Source organism: Clupea harengus, chromosome 10, assembly GCF_900700415.2.
Source record: "Clupea harengus chromosome 10, Ch_v2.0.2, whole genome shotgun sequence".
Classification (NCBI taxonomy): Eukaryota; Metazoa; Chordata; class Actinopteri; order Clupeiformes; family Clupeidae; genus Clupea; species Clupea harengus.
In genome coordinates this window covers 11298571-11316009 of record NC_045161.1, presented here as the reverse complement: position 1 = coordinate 11316009, position 17439 = coordinate 11298571, and the positions used below count along the sequence as shown (strand labels likewise).

General features: G+C 46.2%; 2 protein-coding genes across 9 annotated transcripts in view; one reads left to right on the top strand and one right to left on the bottom strand.

Moving 5' to 3' along the window:
• Positions 1 to 1553, top strand: part of slc25a24 (solute carrier family 25 member 24) — an 11876-nt gene extending 10323 nt beyond the window's left edge. Inside the window, exon 10 of the mRNA XM_012839486.3 lies at positions 1 to 1553. This exon is cut by the window's left edge and continues 50 nt beyond it. Coding sequence (XP_012694940.1) covers positions 1 to 132 — 132 coding nt within the window. The 3' untranslated portion in view covers positions 133 to 1553.
• Positions 1554 to 2480: 927 nt separating this feature from the next.
• Positions 2481 to 17439, bottom strand: part of pde4dip (phosphodiesterase 4D interacting protein) — a 72597-nt gene continuing 57638 nt past the window's right edge. For 4 of the 8 annotated variants that reach the window (XM_031575362.2, XM_031575363.2, XM_031575358.2 and 1 more), the window contains 16 exons: positions 12351 to 12583; positions 12021 to 12155; positions 11359 to 11535; positions 9852 to 10121; positions 9374 to 9505; positions 8900 to 9022; positions 8316 to 8505; positions 8007 to 8131; positions 7598 to 7729; positions 7404 to 7487; positions 6967 to 7151; positions 6473 to 6601; positions 6197 to 6323; positions 5613 to 5659; positions 5224 to 5317; positions 2481 to 4801 (listed from right to left, as the gene is read on the bottom strand). In XM_031575362.2, the coding sequence (XP_031431222.1) occupies positions 4665 to 4801; positions 5224 to 5317; positions 5613 to 5659; positions 6197 to 6323; positions 6473 to 6601; positions 6967 to 7151; positions 7404 to 7487; positions 7598 to 7729; positions 8007 to 8131; positions 8316 to 8505; positions 8900 to 9022; positions 9374 to 9505; positions 9852 to 10121; positions 11359 to 11535; positions 12021 to 12155; positions 12351 to 12583 (2320 nt within the window). In that variant the 3' untranslated portion in view covers positions 2481 to 4664. The remainder of the gene's footprint in view (positions 4802 to 5223; positions 5318 to 5612; positions 5660 to 6196; positions 6324 to 6472; positions 6602 to 6966; positions 7152 to 7403; positions 7488 to 7597; positions 7730 to 8006; positions 8132 to 8315; positions 8506 to 8899; positions 9023 to 9373; positions 9506 to 9851; positions 10122 to 11358; positions 11536 to 12020; positions 12156 to 12350; positions 12584 to 17439) is intronic. The other 4 variants (XM_031575357.2, XM_031575359.2, XM_031575360.2 and 1 more) reach the window with 4 other exon arrangements.

The window sequence follows — 17439 nt, the reverse complement described above, 5'->3', positions numbered from 1 at the left end:
ATCGTGGAGAAGGAAGGCATGTTAGGCCTATACCGCGGAATCCTGCCCAACTTCATGAAAGTCATCCCTGCTGTCAGCATCAGCTACGTGGTGTACGAGTACATGAAATCCGGCCTAGGCATTTCCAAGTGAAGACACCTCGTGTTTACGCATGTTTCTATGTGTGTGTGTGGGTGTGTGGTTGCGCACGCGTTTTGTGTGTATAAGCATTTCAATTCAAGTCAGGTCATTACCAACCCTGCACGCCTAGCCCATGACACCAAAGTCAACCTGAGAGTCCACATTGTTTACTGCACTTTCACTATTATAATCCAAAACTACACTTTTCCATTCAGACCTGCATTGCAAAGGGTGCCGTCAAGACATGTACTTACAGGCTGGGTTGTTGCAATGGTATCTTGAGATTTAATTTGACCATAAAAGCACCAAATGTATTTACACACTATTTTTTATTTCTTAAATCTAGTTTACACGAACCACAAAACAGTAATTTCTGGTAATACCATAGAAGTTCATTCCTGATGAGGTCTCGGTTGGTTTGCATAGAAATCATCACTCATCCCAGATACAGATACATCAGGGATACCTGACTAGACCAGTCCTCTTGCGTCCACTGTGTTGTCTTCTAACGAAACATGAAGACCCTTCAGATGTGGCTGTATCGTCTCTAGCTCTAGTGGTTCATGTAGACACAGATCAGCTGCATATAAGCATCAACAGCTGAGTGTTTGCTCAGGGAAAACTCTACATAAAAATGACACAAATCAACTAGGAGATCATGTAACATGCAACATATGAGGAGATCTGCTGGAGAATGACAATGTCTACTGACACCTTATTGGAGATTATGACATAGCTGTAAGCAATAGTCAAATAGTTTTTCTCTGTGAAGTACCATAAAGCATAAATATAATGCAATTTGTTGTAATGGTGCTATAACTCTATGCACTGTATTGTGTGTTCAAACTTCTTTTGTAAAAAAAAAATGGCTGTCATCAAGTCTTTTTGCAGGGCATCTCCTCGCTCTGGTAACTAGCCGTACACTCACTCTGAAAGTTCTGTTCTGTTTCATGTACATTATTTGAAGGATGGTGGCATTACGGATATTTGAAAACACTGAGCCAGCCTTTCTCGGTCAGGTTACTGAAAGTCCACTGTGTGGTACTTCTGTGTGTATGTGGATGAAGGAGGTTAACTTGCAGTCGTAATTTGCAGTTTATATACTGTATTTAACGTAATGATTTATTTTACCAGCACAGGAATTAGACACAATAGACTAATTCACTTTATTGGTCGGGTATGCTGGGATGGATGTTGATTATAGGTATTAGTTCGTACACTCAAGCCCACACAATGTTTTTGGTGACCTGACGGGAAAGCATTGCTCTGAAAGGTTGTTTTGTGTCTTTAAGCAGAGAGGATATGGAGAATGTGCCTTATCATGGGATGTGTTCAGATCTATGGTTTCAGTAATGACCCCGTTTGCCTTTTTTCCAAAGTTTTGTTAAGTTAGCGACACCTGTTTACATTAAAAGGATGTATTTTTAATAATGGCTTCTGTGTTTGTGTGCTTTATTTATAGTATAAGTTATGAATACTCTGTTTCAATCACTCTGTTTGATCTTTTGCCTAAGGGTATCTACATTTAGAACATGACATCGCTGGTTTGGGGTACTGATTTGTCACATGCTGTCGACTTAAGTGAATCTAAGCCACCATGTGATAGTATAACAGTAGGAAGTGCTAAGCTGTCCGCCTTCTATTGACTCCAGCAGAAACAGAAGCTAACCTTAGCTGCTTCAGGACACCGCTTGCGTAATAACTGGTGCTCCAATTTCTGGTCTTCATGTCACTGTTCTCTGTCAATCGTGGTCAGATTCACCTGTTGTAATCACAGATAACTTGACATTGTCCAACTTGCTAACACAAAAAAGACTTTTACTCATACAACTAAGGTGTCCTCATTCTGAGTTATGTATCCCATGGTTGTACCTAGCCCATTGACATACACAGCTATTTCCTCAGACGCCCTGATAGCGAAGGCCTGCAATCTGCCATTGATTATGAGGGTCACATTGTCTTAATCTAAACCATACTATCTGACAAGTTGTGCGTTGACTGAGATGCAGGTTTTAAACGTATCATCTTGATGGTTCTAAGGTTCTTCAGAGAGCCTTCCTTGATCTTGTGTTTACATAGAGTGCTATCTAATGGCCAACATGTTATTGCACAACTCTTTTCAAACTGGTGGTTAGTGATTAGTTCCTAGTTCCCACCGGTCTTGTCCTATCACATAAAACACGGAACTCTACTGACTCACATTGTGAAGGAATTATGTTTCATGTAGTAGCCTCTGCTGCTGGTGCATTTATCACCTAGTCTTAGAGAGAGGAGGGCACATTGCTATATTCTCTTTTTATTAATTCTTTCTTTTCTTCTCACTCTTTCTACCCATGTATTTCAAAGAAGACAAGAGACACTTTTCCATTCGTATTCCCTTTTTTATTAAAAGCTGCGGTGCCCCTCTTGAAGCACACATGCATAGACATACTGTACACTGCATCCATTTACTCCTCAGTCCACTCAGCTCCCGCAACAGCCACCTCAGCCATCAGGTTCCACTGATATGTACACTATCATACAAGCCCCAGCATCTACAGATCTACCCTCAGTGCAGTTACCACCAGAGGTGACACACAACATGGCTGTACACTTGATTTGTCCGTCGCTTTGGTCTTTTTTTTTCTTTACTTGTTACTTTCACAAGTAAAACACATAAGAGAGACCTCATAAAGACATTGAGAAGAAAGGCCTGGCCCTCATGCTGGTTTGCTAACTGGGGTCCACTGTGTGGCCATTTTGGCACCTGTTGGGCACAGCTAGAGGAGGTGTAGATTCGGGAGCTGGTGTATATGGCCAGTTATGTTTGGGTGTGTGGACAATGTCCGCATTAGCTTTTTGCTGATCTATTCTAACATAATTTCTCTATAAGAGTGTCTAATCACACAGGCCATTTAATGATTTAGAGTAGAGACATCAGACAGACAGGAAGACAAGCGGTCAGACACTTGGCACATCAGAGACGTGGACGTTAACTCAAAGGATTGCTACCCAGTCACCCGACAACAACATATCTTATTGTTTAAAGCAAACACCAACAGCTAGTTAAAACCCCTTCACCTAGTCTTTGGAAAGAGATACAACATGCACATACACACACACATACACTCTCTGTGTGTAAGCATTTTGTATTCAAGACATTTTTACTGTGTGTGCTCCACTTTGGTTCTCTTCTATCCAGACCTAAAAAGGTCACACTGTAAAGGTCATATTTCATAAATAAAAATAGTTTGGGTAAGTCAAGATTCAGCAACGCATGGTCCACCTAAGGGAAGTGCTAATAGAATTTTCAATAGAAAAAAAAAAAAATCTAAATTGGACCAGTTATTTAACAGTATAAAAAAAGACCAAGTAAGAGGGATGAACATCAATCATTTCTAATGATGGGCAATATTAGACAAATATAAACACAATACTCTCATGGGGTCACAAACACATATACACACACACACACACACACACACACACACACACACACACACACACACAGTCAGACGTTTGGCAGTATCAGCAATGCCTGTGTCAAATACACACTTTTTTCCCCTCCTTGAATACTTTTGCTCCCTCAGTGCTGACACTAGCCATCAGTCCGTCTGGGTACGAAAGTCCTGTAAGATTATTGCACAGTCGGTCTGTCTCCCGTCATCAGGGTAACACTAGGTTTACAGTGTCAAAGGTCAAAGTTTAGGCTGGTTGGTACAGTAGTTCTTATTGCACATGCTCAGTATGACCCTGCACCGGTACCACTATACGAAAAGTGGCAAACATAGTTACAGGTTCTCATGCCTAAGTAAAGAAAATAAACAGCACGCATCTAAGAGCTTCAACTGATACTGTGTCTTTCAGAAACAAATATTGTACGATGAAGGCAATGAGAGAAATACCGTTAAAACAAACCATAGTACAGGATGTATTAGTAGTCCAAACTGTTCTGGAGCAGTAAACACTAAGATGCCACTGCTTATGGCTTGTTTCCCCATGAACACACACACACACACACACACACATACGACATACAAACACACAAAAACTTGATTATCCTTGCTGTACAGGACGTACTCCCAGAAATTCGTTCCATGAGAATCCTTATTGCTTCCTCTAGACTGACTTTGAAAGTGGCTGGAGCTGTAAAAAACAGTGTAACCAGCTACCTACAGTCAGCTACTGACTACATAGGATATGCACCTCTGATCTGTGCTCACCAGGTTGCATTTTTCGGTCAAAGATGTGAGATGAGTTACTTATTTGATCAGTGAGCTGATATCTAATCGTGTAGGCTCTAGTTGGAACCACACAGTGAAGACAGAAGGATCAAACGCGAGGTGAGAAGGCTTGACAGAGATACATAAACAAACTACATAAACAACATACTGTGTCACACCCAACACAGAGTAGCAGCTAACATTCATGTAACCTTTCCTCTCTCATCACATAACACACAAAAACCCCCACCCCACTGTCTCTTAGTATTCAGTAAAGGCGGCACTTCCTTTTTGAACAAGAAGTGATGCTTGCTGGGTGGGAAATGGGACTCCTGGATCAGGCTAATAAGAGTAGGCCTCTAGGGGACGCTGTCTCACATAAGGGAAGGATGTCCCTTGGGGCCTCTCTTGAATCTGGGGGGTCACGAAACCCCAACCAGGAGCGCGGGGCCGCTCGCGGGGGGAGTCTGGGATTTGACCTGAGAAGAACAAGAGAGGTATCAGTAAGGAACAAGAGCAAAAACAACAGTGTAAACACACACACACACACTATGGGCAGATGCCGTGCACCCAAACACTTTAGAATGTTAGCTCAAGCTTTTACCAATGACATGCACAGAATGCAATGCTCTGAAAGGGAAATAGCAGTAGGTCATATAATTACATTATTAATTATTATTGTTGGTATTCAAGCTGCAGGGAGCTGCCATACATTAATGAGGCTAGCTTTCATCATACAGTACTGCTGTCAGCCACCAGAGGGCAGATGGTCCTTAACAATCAGAGGGTGTAGTGTTAGGCAGACAAGACAAGAATAAGAAGAGGGCAAAGGCAGACACACAGACACACACAGACTAACAAACACAGGTACTCATACGTGGACAGATCGAGGGTAAAATACCTTTGGAAGGTCGGGGAAGTGTGGAAAAAGAGGGATAGAAGGGAGGGGAAGAGGAGGAGGAGCAGCTTAAGGAAGAAAGCTTGAGCTCATTCTTCTGGAAACACTCAGTGAAGAGAGAGAAAGGAAGAAAGAAAGATGGACAGAGAGACAGAAAGTTGGAAAGAGAAGGAGAGAGAAAGAAAGGCAGGCAGAAGGAAAATATGTGTGTATATAGGAAGAGAGAAAGAAAAAAATCATTGAGGGAGGAGCACAATAACATGGGCATACTTTAACAGCAAACTGTCAGTTTATTGTATACGTATGGGTGATTGTGCGTGTCTGTGTCTCTCTGTGTGTGTGTGTGTGTGTGTGTGTGTGTGTGTGTGTGTGTGTGTGTTTCTTGACCTCACCTCCAAATTTGACCGTGCTTTCTTCAGTACATCTCGTGTTCGTGATACTGCAAATGAGAAAACAGTTAAGATTAGATTACAATCTATCCAAAACATACACACACACACACACACACACACACACACACACACACGCACACACACACACACACACAGACAGAGGAACTGGTACTGTGAAGACTTTATAGACATCCGCATCCCTGCTCAAATGCTCATGGAGCTTTGGTTGAATTCCAGTGGATCATTAGATTAAATGCACATGAATGGATGAGAGGAGGGACAGTATGGATGGGTGGACGCTCAAACGAGGCTCATTTTCAGCTCTCACATACAACCAGGCTCTCTGTCGCTCAGTCATATGAGTGTGAAAGAAGAAGGAGGGAAGGGGAGCAGGGGTCAGGAGAAATGAGATGAGCGGAGAGGGGAAAAGGAGGGTGAGATGAGATAGATGAGCGGAGAGGGGAAAAGGAGGGTGAGATGAGAGGAGAGGGGAAGAGAAAAGGAGGGTGAGATGAGAGGAGATAGAGGAGAGGGGAGGGGAAAAGGAGGGTGAGATGAGACGAGACAGAGGAGTGATATCTCACATTGGCTAGTGATGAAGTTCTCCATGCCCTCTCTGGTCTGATTGGAGGCCCTCAGGTTCTCCAAGGCCTCCTTCAGAGCCTGCTGCTGCTCCTCAAGCTTCTTCTTCAGATCAGTAATCTCTTCATCCTGGAGTGCAGACACACACACACACACACACACACACACACACACACAAAGACAAATAAAGAGAATATATTTTATGCAACATATGCTACAAATGTGTGCAAATGAGTGTGTTTGTGTGTATTTGTATGTTGACGTGCATGTATTCTGACCTTTGTGCTCTGTTGGCTGAATGTTTCATTGGGTAGCGTTTCTTTCCAAAACCCTCTGAGCAGAGAGCCTGCCTCCTCCAGAATCTTCTTAAGGGATCTGGTGCCTGTCAGCAGACTCCTCACAGAACCCTGGGAACACAAAACTGCCACCATCAACTCCAGCCCACAAACCACAACAGGAACTACAAAAAACCAAGAGAAACCCCAAAGTGGCCTATTCCAAATGTGGTCAATGGTGGTTGCAAGTCCACACAAAATGTGCTCAAACCTCTAGACTGAAATTACACATGAACAATTTTCTGATTTTAAGTATTAAATTAATTTTTAACATCCAGTCACCTTATGATATAATTATATACATACTAATACACAACTAATACATACAGCATTGACACATCAGCAGTTTGGCATCAGTAGCACATTAACAGATACACACAGACACAAATGATCACTACAATCACATAAATCTGTCTCTCTTGTGACTGTGTCCTGACCTGCTGGAGTTTGTGCTGGCCGGAGGACTGAAGCATGGCCTCCATCTTGCTGATGAGGACCTTGCCCTCCAGGAGCTGCTGCCGGAGGGAGCTGTAGTCATCCGTGTGCCCGACCACGTGCTGCCCTGCTGGGGTAGGGAGGGCACTGCCAGGGGAGCCAACCTCCAGAGGAGCGGCAAGTTTCACTGATGAGAGAGAGAGTTTTTTGGTGAGTCTCTCTGTGTATGTGTGAGTGTTCCTGTATGCAAGATCACGGGGAGTATTTCTCATTCTGTATATGTGTGGGCAGTGTGTGTGTTTGCATGTGTGAATGTTTGTGTGCAATGTAGAGAATGAGAGAAAGAATATGTGGGAGTCCTGACAACATTAAGGACAGTGTGTTTGTGTGTTTGTGTGTGTATTTATATATGGTGTGTATTTTGTATGCTGTTTCTCACCGTTGGCTACAGTCTGTGGCTCTGCAGGAGGAGAAGAAGGACTAAGAGACCCAATGTCCCTAACAGGTGGAGAAGAAGAGGGGTCTGGACGGAGATGAGACAGAGAAGGTCTTTATATGCTGCAGTAAGATTAGCACAAGTATTGCTCATGTGTATTGTATTTTCCATCATTAACGCTAAAGGCGTGTGCTCACCATGGAAGAGCTGTTTCCTGGCTGGAGGCTGTGTCTGCAGCTGCTGCTCCAGCTGTGCATGCAGGCTGTGCATGTCTGGCTGCAGGTCATGCAGGTCAAAGGGCCTACTGTAGGAGCCCTCCACCTGACCTGCTGAGACCAGAATTTTGTTAGAGAGAGTGACATGGAGATAGTAACCATACATATTTACCTTTCATACGCATGTACCAATATATGGATGGGTTTATGTCTGCGGCCATGTATAATATGTACATGTGTATATGCATACATGTATGGAAAATGTATGGAATATGCAGACTTATTTCAGTTTCTTTGTATGTTTGTGAACAGAAAACCATGTTTAAGTGAGTAAACACCCTCAACCTAAGTTAGAGAAGGAGAGAAAGAAAGCTTGATGGGGATGACTTACCCAGGTGTGGATGTTGGGAAGAGGCATGTGCTCTCTGGTAGGTCTGAATCTGATTCTGCAGAGACACCACCAGAAGCCTGCTTTCACGTAGCTGCTGCTGAAGCACATTCACCTCGTGCTGCATTCTGTACACGCACACACACAAACACACACATACACACACACACACACAAAGAGCACAGGGGTTGGTTTCAAACTGATACAGACATAATTTTTTTCATCACTTTACTGATAAATGAGCATTAGCAAGTAATACAATAAGCATTAGCAAACACACACTACTACCCACTCAATCACACACACACACACCTGCCGGTGTCCTCCTGGTGGCTCTGTCTCTCTTGCTTGAGCTCCTGTATTGTCTGCGCATGCTCTCTTGCCTGCACCTGCAGACGCTGGCACTGCTCCGCCCACCTCTCCATCTCCGTCTCCGCCTCCTTCAGACGACCCCGCCCACTTGCCAACGACTCGCGTAGCAGCTCCGCCTCTCTGTTGCCCTCTGTACAGCACACACCAGGCACCACAGACTCATCTCAATACTCCAACTCAATGTAGATCACACCACGGATTGAGTGTGTGTGTGTGTGTGTGTGTGTGTGTGTGTGTGTGTGTGTGTGTGTGTGTGTGTGCCTGGCGTGCATTGATTCATGGCTTTATTAGCCCCAGGAAACGGCCTCTCTAATGGAGACGTGTGAGAACAGTGAGGGTGTGTGTGTGTGTGTGTGTTTGTGTGTGTGTGTTTGCAGTTTTGAGTGTGTGTACTGATTTGTGTAAGAGTGTGTGCATGTGTGATATTGTACTCATGAGTGTGGGTTTCTGTATCTGTGTGTGTGTGTGTGCGTGAATGTGCATAAGTGTGAGTGGACAACTGTGCGCGACTAATTTACACTCACCTCTGGAAGCCTGGTCGAGTCGTGACTGCAGGATATGGTTCTCCTCTTTCAGAGTTCTAATCTGATTAGACAGCTGACTGACAGAATCCAGACCCTGAATGTAGATGTTGGTGGGGGCTGCTCCTGTGAGAGAGAGGGAGTGGGAGAAGAAGAGAGAGATGTGTATGGAGAAATTAGTGTCCCCGTCGTCTGGCCTCTGCTCATCTGCTTGGCCGAGCAGAAGAGCTCTGAGCTGCTGGTTCTCTGCCTGCAAGCTGGACAGCGCTCTCCTGAGGGGGCAAATGTACAGGTACACTATGTATGTGAGTTTGCGTGTTTGCATGTGTGTGTGTGTGTGTGTGTGTGTGTGTGTGTGTGTGTGTGTTTGTGTGTGTGTGTGTGTGTGTGTGTGTGTGTGTGTGTGTGTGTGTGTGTGTGTGTGTGTGTGAGAGAGAGAGAGAGAGAGAGAGAGAGTAAGAGAGAGAGAGCATTTACCTCCTTCTCTACCCATTGAGGCCAGTCTCTCTTCCAACTGCTGTCTCAGACGGTCGTTGGTCTGAATGGAGTCCTCCAGACGTCGCCGTAAGCAACGGATCTCCCTCAGGTGTTCCTCCATCAGCTCTGTGCCTACACATGCACACAAGTATAGTCACACAGAAACTAATGTCTGTACACCCTCTTATACACACCCACTCACCCACACACACACATACATACATCCATATACACAGATATGCCGTTCACAAGCAAAATACTTAGACACATTTTTCTCATCTCTCTCTCTCTCTCTCTCTCTCTCTCTCTCTCTCTCTCTCTCTCTCTCTCTCTCTTACACACACACACAGACATACACAGATATACCGTACACAAGCACAAAACCTTTACCTTATGACATAAACTCTCTCTCTCAATGTCTCACACATACAGACACACACACACATTAACACAGGCATAAACACAGAGACATTCATACCTGCATGGCTGGTGCCTGACTGGTACCCTGATGATCCTGAAGACACATCCCCATGAGCGGCTGCTCTAACTGGTCGAGCCCCATAGGTCATATCCCACAATGCACTGCTCTCCAGCAGGCCAGCCCCCGGGCTGGCATTTACCCCAGCCAGGGGCGACTGATGAAGAGCAGGATGGGACAGTGGGAGGAACCGGCTGGGGTCGGGTTGGGGTGGCGTGGCGAATGGGAAGCCTGGATGGGGCTTGATGGTAGACCCCATGAGACCAGCGCCTAGAGACGGGACATACAAACAGCACCAATAAACAACACCGATAAACAACACCAGTAAACAAAGCAACGTGCCTCAGTGCTGAAGGGGAGGGGAGCTTGCGTGCCAGCTGGGATAGAACACACACACACGAGTGAGTGAGTCAGTCACAGTCACACAGCGCCACTCCACTTCTGCAGGCACAGAGGAATTAAACAGGAGGTGAAGACCAAAAACCAAAAGAACGGATTTGTGAGCCCCAGAGCTAAGGTTCTGTCTGACGTTCTAATTGTTGTTCTATGTTGCATGTTGCACTCATGATTATAAGAATCATGGAAGAGTTTTACAGCCGTGAATTGAATATAAGGAATAGATGAGCGTGTCAAAATACAGAAATGAAGAAGTGCCAATACAGGCGGCATTTCAGACAGAGATCCACATGAGGTCAAATGTCACCCTGAAGACGGGGTCAAAATGTGTGTGTGCACTAACTGTTCATTTTCACATAGAGACTTACACAAACACTCTTGGTAAATGTCCCTAGATACAATATACATAGGAAGTGCAGAGCATTGACGTCACCATCACACACGTATCATCATCACGTGAGGATAAGGATTGCAAAATCCCCATATTTTAGATGGATTAGGATGATTAGTCTCAGTATCGTGACACTCGTTTCTCTGGGCTCTCTCTGATTGGCTGACCCTGTGCTTCTGACACTGCTCAGCCCAAAATGAAGAGGCACTGATGATAATTGAGGTAATTGTGCTCTGGCAGTGTGCTGATTTTCAAATGAGACCAAACTTTGGAGACTAAATCTTTGGCTCTGTTTGAAGCCATTCTCTCATGAGGCTTTGAGGGCGCACGGAACTTTACTGCATTTAACTTGACTGAATTATATGATGAAGGCTTTGGGTCCGAACAAAAATGGGTCCTTAACTGACTTGGACTGGATTTGGTTAGACTAATTAGAACAGACCTGAATTTGGTTGAAAAGGATATTGTACTGAGCTGAGTGAATTTAGTTACACTTTGTACTTTGTACCAAATCAGTGTGATTTAAGAATTAAATTATCGTACTGAACATATATAAGGTAGGGCAAGAACTTCAATAGAATGAATCTAACAGGTCACTACAACTTGCTAGATAATAAAGAGTGTGTCAGTAGATGTTACTTTACACACACACACACACACACACACATACACACACACACACACACACACACACACACAAACACACACAGGTTGACGCACGCTCATTGCTGGCCAGCTGCCTCTGCAGCATGTGTAGCTCCTGCTGCACAGCGGCCAGGGAGAAGCCCCTGCTATCCTGGTAACGGGCCCGCAGGAGGGGGGGCTGGGTGGAGAGGGCAGAGGGGAGGAAAGGGGCAGCGAGAGAGGGGGACTCAGGCACGAGTCCAGCTAGAGGGCCTGAGGGAGAAAAAGAGGGAAGAGGGAGAGAGAGAAAGAGGGAGGGGGAGAGGAAGCAATGGAGCAATGGAAAAGAAGGGGAGAGGTTGGGTTTGGGGTTTTTACATGTCTATCAAAAAACATGAAGTCAAAATGACCTGGGAAACAATCATCCTACCAAATGTGTCCACTGAACACCACATATGGATGTGTAGTATAGTCTACTACGATAGTCTACTACAATAGTCTGTAGCGAATAGGTGTGGTGCTCAGCAAATTTGGTATTCAGTGGAATGGTCATTGGATGGGAGCTGATGTACTTCAGTATTGTTACTGTAGCGTGACTAGTTGTTTGAGGAAGTTATGGTTTTGGCCAGTGTGGTGTGGTGTGGTCTGGTTAAGTCTAACTGTACACTCTAAACAGATTATTGAGGTTTGATGCAGCGTTGAGTAACCATCTAAACCCATAGCACACTTTGGTGTGTTACATGTGTGTCACTGCCCACCTGTCTGGGGCCGACTGTCCATGGGCCTCTGTGGGGTGCAATGCATGCTAGGACAGCTCCTGGAGGACTGGTGTGATGAAGAGATGGAGGGAGGGATGCAGGGATGTTGTGGAACATTTCTGTGATTGAGAGAGCCTGCAGGGAGGAGGAAGGATGGGTGGATGGGAGGATGGGAGGAATGAGAAGACGGGCTGATGGATGGATATTTCTTTTCCTTTCCTTTAACGGAAAATCAAATGCTTCTTGTGTGTGTTTGAGTGTGACAGTGTGTGTGTGTGTGTGTGTGTGTGTGTGTGTGTGTGTGGATGGACTTGTACTCGTAACAGCTACCTGCGGTAGATCTCTCCTCGTGACCAAACTCGCTGGGTGTGTCCACATCAGAACCCAACTCCAGATCCTCATTGGTGGAGCCTGGCTCATCCGACACAAAGGAGATTCTGTCTGATTGGTCGGTCCCCTCCGAGAGGGCGTGGTTGCTGACGGGCGTGTCCGGTCGGGACTGTTCCAACTTGGAGCGCAGTGACTCGATGAGTTTGTCCTTCTGCTGAAGCTCCTTGCTCAGCCTGCATACACAACACATACACGTAGGGCAGCAGTTAGCATGAAGCTAACACAGTTAGCCGATTCTGCATAACATACATCACAGTTGGAGCCAAACAGAATGGATCTCCTTTGCAATTGAGAAACAACCGTGATCATGATCCATCATGCTTCTATGCCCTGATGGATGGATATAGGTGCCCTTCTTCTTCTAGGCGTGAGGCACTAATTAATACATTCAGGTCATGTAGTTTTGATTGATTGCTCAAGAAAACTGTCATCCAAAACCTCTCTTCTTCCTGACCTGTTTCCTGATAAACAAGAAACACTTCAGAAAAGCTGTATGTGACATTTAGGAAAAACAGCAAACATCAGAGAGTCTTGACTGAGACTGGATTTGGCTAATAACTCAGCACTGAATAGTTAGTACTGCCAAGGCAGGATCAAAAAACACTGACTGAAAAACAGCAGTGGGGATAAATGTTCTGTGTGTATGTGTGTGTGTGCGCGCGCGCAGTGTGTGGCTGTGTGTGTGTGTGTGTGTGTTTTCTTCCGGACAAAAGCAATGCATTAGGGCTGCTTGGTAGGCTGCTTGGCAGCCCTTTGCTCTCTCAGCTGAATTCATAAAATGATTACTTGATTAAGGGCTAAAGCTAATTCCCGTCTGTGACACACACACCCACAAACACACACACACACACACACAAACACAAACACATACACATACACAGACACAGACACACACACATACACACAAACACATACACAGACACACAACAGATACACACCCCTTAGCCTTGTGCTCTCTTCTCACAAATACAATAAATATTAAAACAAGGGGAAAAAAATTGTCCTCATTCAACCCAAGTGCCCCCTGTTTAATAACCCTTCAACAGTTTTCATGGGCGACCATATGTCAACCTGGCCATGCACAGTGCACACGACCCCCACACTGTGGCACACACATACTTTATAGGGCATAGAACCCTCTCACTCCTTCACCAAACTACTACTAATTCAGACATGCTAGGCTTTAGCCCTTAGACCTTACTGTCCCCGCGTGGCTTACTTCTCCAGCTGCCGGTGCAGCGCCCTCCTCTCCCTGTCTGCGTGTGTCTTGAGCAGGGTCAGCTCGCGCTCCTGAGTCCGGTTCTCCCACAACGAGAAAGAGAAGAGCGCCTCGCGGTACAGCGGGCTGCTCTTGGACAGCATGGACTTCCACAGGGGAGCCATGCCGCCACGGCCGCTCGGCCTGGGAGAGGGGCCCCGCGCCTGGGCTGCCCGCTCAATGGCTTCCCCTCCGCCAGCCTCCGGAGCGTCCGGAACGTCCGGAGCTGCGTCTGCCCCCCGGGGAGGAGCAGCCGAGGCGGTCGCCGCAGTGACACCTGATGTCAGCTGGGTCTCCGTGGTGACGGGGCTGTGATCATTAGCTTAACGACGGGGGTCCTGATCTTTCGAGCGGGATTGAGGGGGGGATGTTCAGACGATCAGGTGGAGCGCTTAATAAGTCCTGAGATTATGTGGGGAGTCCTCTGCACACACCCACATGCATGCACACACACACACACGGGAGATAAACTCAAACGTGTGTCAGCGTGTGTGGCCACACTCCCGGAAGCCAGAATCTAACCCCAGGGCTGGACGTGCGTGTGTGTATGTCCTGGTCCTAAACCGCACACACACTCGTTTCCCCACCAGCTCCCAAACACAAGAGCAGAGTTTGTACAGAAAAGAGATGTCCTCGCCTGGAGAATGCTTTGTTCCTGCTGCATTAACCAGCCCCCGTTAGTCACACACACACACACATACACACAAACACACACGCGCCGGCTTGTTAGTCAAATATAAAGAACGTCCGTCTCTTCGCACAAGGTTAACATCACTGCCGGGGCATGACCCAAAAAAAGACTGCCAGCGCTTTAAAAAAAAAAAGAGAGCGGATGTCCCCCTTCAAAAGACGAATAAGAGAGTTTCCTTGAGGCGGTGAGGAAAGAGGAAATGTGTAGTTTAGCTGCAGTCTTGTTTGCCCTCAGATACAGATGCTGACGCTCACTGTGCCGGCGAGTTGAGATATCCGGCTTGCTTCATCCTGATTTTAAATGTTCAGCAAAGCGAAAAACAGATGCAGCCACATGAGCAGAAACAAACAAACAAAGCGATTCACACACTCCAGAAAAATCTGTTAGGTAAGTGTTCCCCACTTTCTCCCTCTCTCTTCCCATCTTCCATCCTTCTCCGCCACCACTTCCCTTCTCCTAGTGGTCATTTGCACATTCTCTGACTGCCTCTCCCCTCTGACTGAGCACCCTCCCACTCTCTCTCTCTCTCTCTCCCTCTCTCTCCCTCTCTCTCACACACACACTCTCTTCCTCTCTCTCTCTACAGCTTTAGCTGTCACTGACCTAGTTTGCTCTCTCATGAGGTCTTAATAACTTAACCTGATTAGTACTCCTGTCCACACCCCACCCCGTGCAACTCTCTATCTATCTCTTCATCTGTATGTCTTTCTCTCCCTCTCCGTAGCTCCTCCTGTCATTTTGTGAAATTCTCTCCTTTCACTTATTAGAGCTAATGCTGAAGCCAGCTGCTCCACTTTACCCTAGCGTCATTATCTTTCTCTATCTCTCTATCGGTCTCTCTCTCTAGCACGTGCTCAGTGCATTCCCCAATGACCACACTCCGTGTCAGGCTATTTTTCTCCGCCTCCTCTGTCCATTCTGCGCCCTCACATTCTTCCTACATATTCCTCTCTCCTCCTCGACCCCGCTCCTTCGCATTTGTCCTGTCGTCACTCTGTCCGTTTTTCTTTTTTTTGTGCCTCTCTTCCTTTTTCTGATTACTCCTTGTGTCAGCAACCCTGCAGTCTGGTCAAAACAGAAACGCTCGTGTCCATGTGACTCACTCTCTCTCTCGCTCTCTTACACACACACACACACACACACCCACACACACAGCACATCGAATCAATCTAAATCCCCTGTTTTTCACTCAATTACAGGCTGCAGCTAAATGAGTTGACTGGCACCAAAACACGGTTAAGTCCTGCTATACATCTGTTTGGCCATCTGTGCAGATTCTCTCTCTTTTTTCTCCCTCTCTCTTTTCTCTCTCTCCCTCTCTCTCTCTCCCTCCCTCTCCCCCCTCTCTCTCTTTCTTTCTGTGTCTCTCTCTCTTTCCTGCTCCTAATTACCCAGAGCACACAACCTGACCCAACTCTAACCCCTGCGTGACAGCGGCAAACACCGGAAAAATGAGGGGAAAACAGGCAGGATGGGGGCAGCAATCAGAGTGTCGCTGCTCTGTGATCCAGCCCAGAGCCCCAGGCTTCAAGTCACTTTCAAGCCCCCCGCCCCGGGCCTCCATTTTGGGTCACTGGGTCGACAGTCACCCTTAGTGCGAGTGGCACTGGATCTGTGCTGTTTTTTGTTGTCAAGGTGAAATACAAGGACTACACAAATAGCATTGTTTATTGTCTCTCTTAGTCTGTCGCATTGTTTATGCTTGTAATGTGTTTTTCCACAACTTGGAGGAGGAGGAAGTGACTTTAGGGTGTGTGTGTGTGTCTGTGTGCGTGTGTGTATTTCAAGCTGGTGTGTGTGCGCTTCACTGGGGCGGGCAAAGTCCCTTCTTCCCTTAGGTCAAGTAATGCCCTGGAGGGACCAAAACCCATGCACGCTCACGCACTCGCACACAAACACACACTAAACACGCTCACGCACACAAACACACACTAAACACACGCACTCGCACACAAACACACACTAAACACACGCACTCGCACACAAACACACACTAAACACACACACAAGGGGGACGGAGCCTCAGTGCTACTGCGATATGTTCTGATCTGATGTGAGATGTGAGCACCAGAAGACACGGGACTGGAAAGCCAGGATCTTGGCATGATGAGATGGCCAAGCCCAGTGCACATATTAAAGCACACGCATGTACACGCACACACACACAAATAACACACATCACTGGGTGGCTTCAGGCCCAAAAGCATCATGGGAGTGGGAAAAAGTGGGGGAAAAAAGAGGCCGTCTTGGCTACCAGAACTGCCCCTGAGGAGGGCAAGGGGGGGCTGAGCCTCCTTGTGTGGAAAGCAGAGAGGTGGAGGGGTGGCGATGTGAAGAGGCACTGGGTAGTTTCTAATCAGTGAGTACTGAGCGTGCTGTCAGAGCCCTGAAACCAGCTGTGACACAGGGGCTTGCGTCACATGCCCCAGCTTTAGCTCTGATGTGCTAGCAGGTCATCATTCATGAGTTGGGGTAACTGGCTCTCACTCTCATTCAACTGAAACAAACAGAGCGATACAGTAAGAGATAGGAAAACGTTTAATATATTTAAATTAGAGTCATTTCTGCTACGCTTTTCACAGCGCTGAGGTTACCTATTCGGCAATTGAGATTGTAAGGCAAAGAGAGAGAGAGAGAGAAAGAGAGAGAGAGAATGGAAGAGAGAGAGAGAGAGAGAGAGAGAGAGAGAGAGAGAGAGAGAGAGATAGTGGGAGGGTGCTCAGTCAGAGAGGAGAGAGACAGAATGGGAGTCAGAGAATGTGCGAATGAAGGGAAGTGGAGAAGAGAAATGATAGAAGTTTCCTGAACAGAAAGTAAAAGTGGGAGGGGATTCGGTAGCAACCCCTTATCTGAGACTCAGGCAACGCGCTAATTGGATTACACCCGCTAAGTGTTTTCATTTTAATCTGGGTTACATCAAGATGCCAAGCCATTAAAGTCTTATACATGCCTCATTTAAGACCATTATTCTCCTATGCCCAATGTTGCTATGGACATTTAACATGATACTACATAACAAATTAAGTTGTGGCTCGAGATTGTTCTAGAAATCTCTCTAAAATTAAATTAGTATTACATGT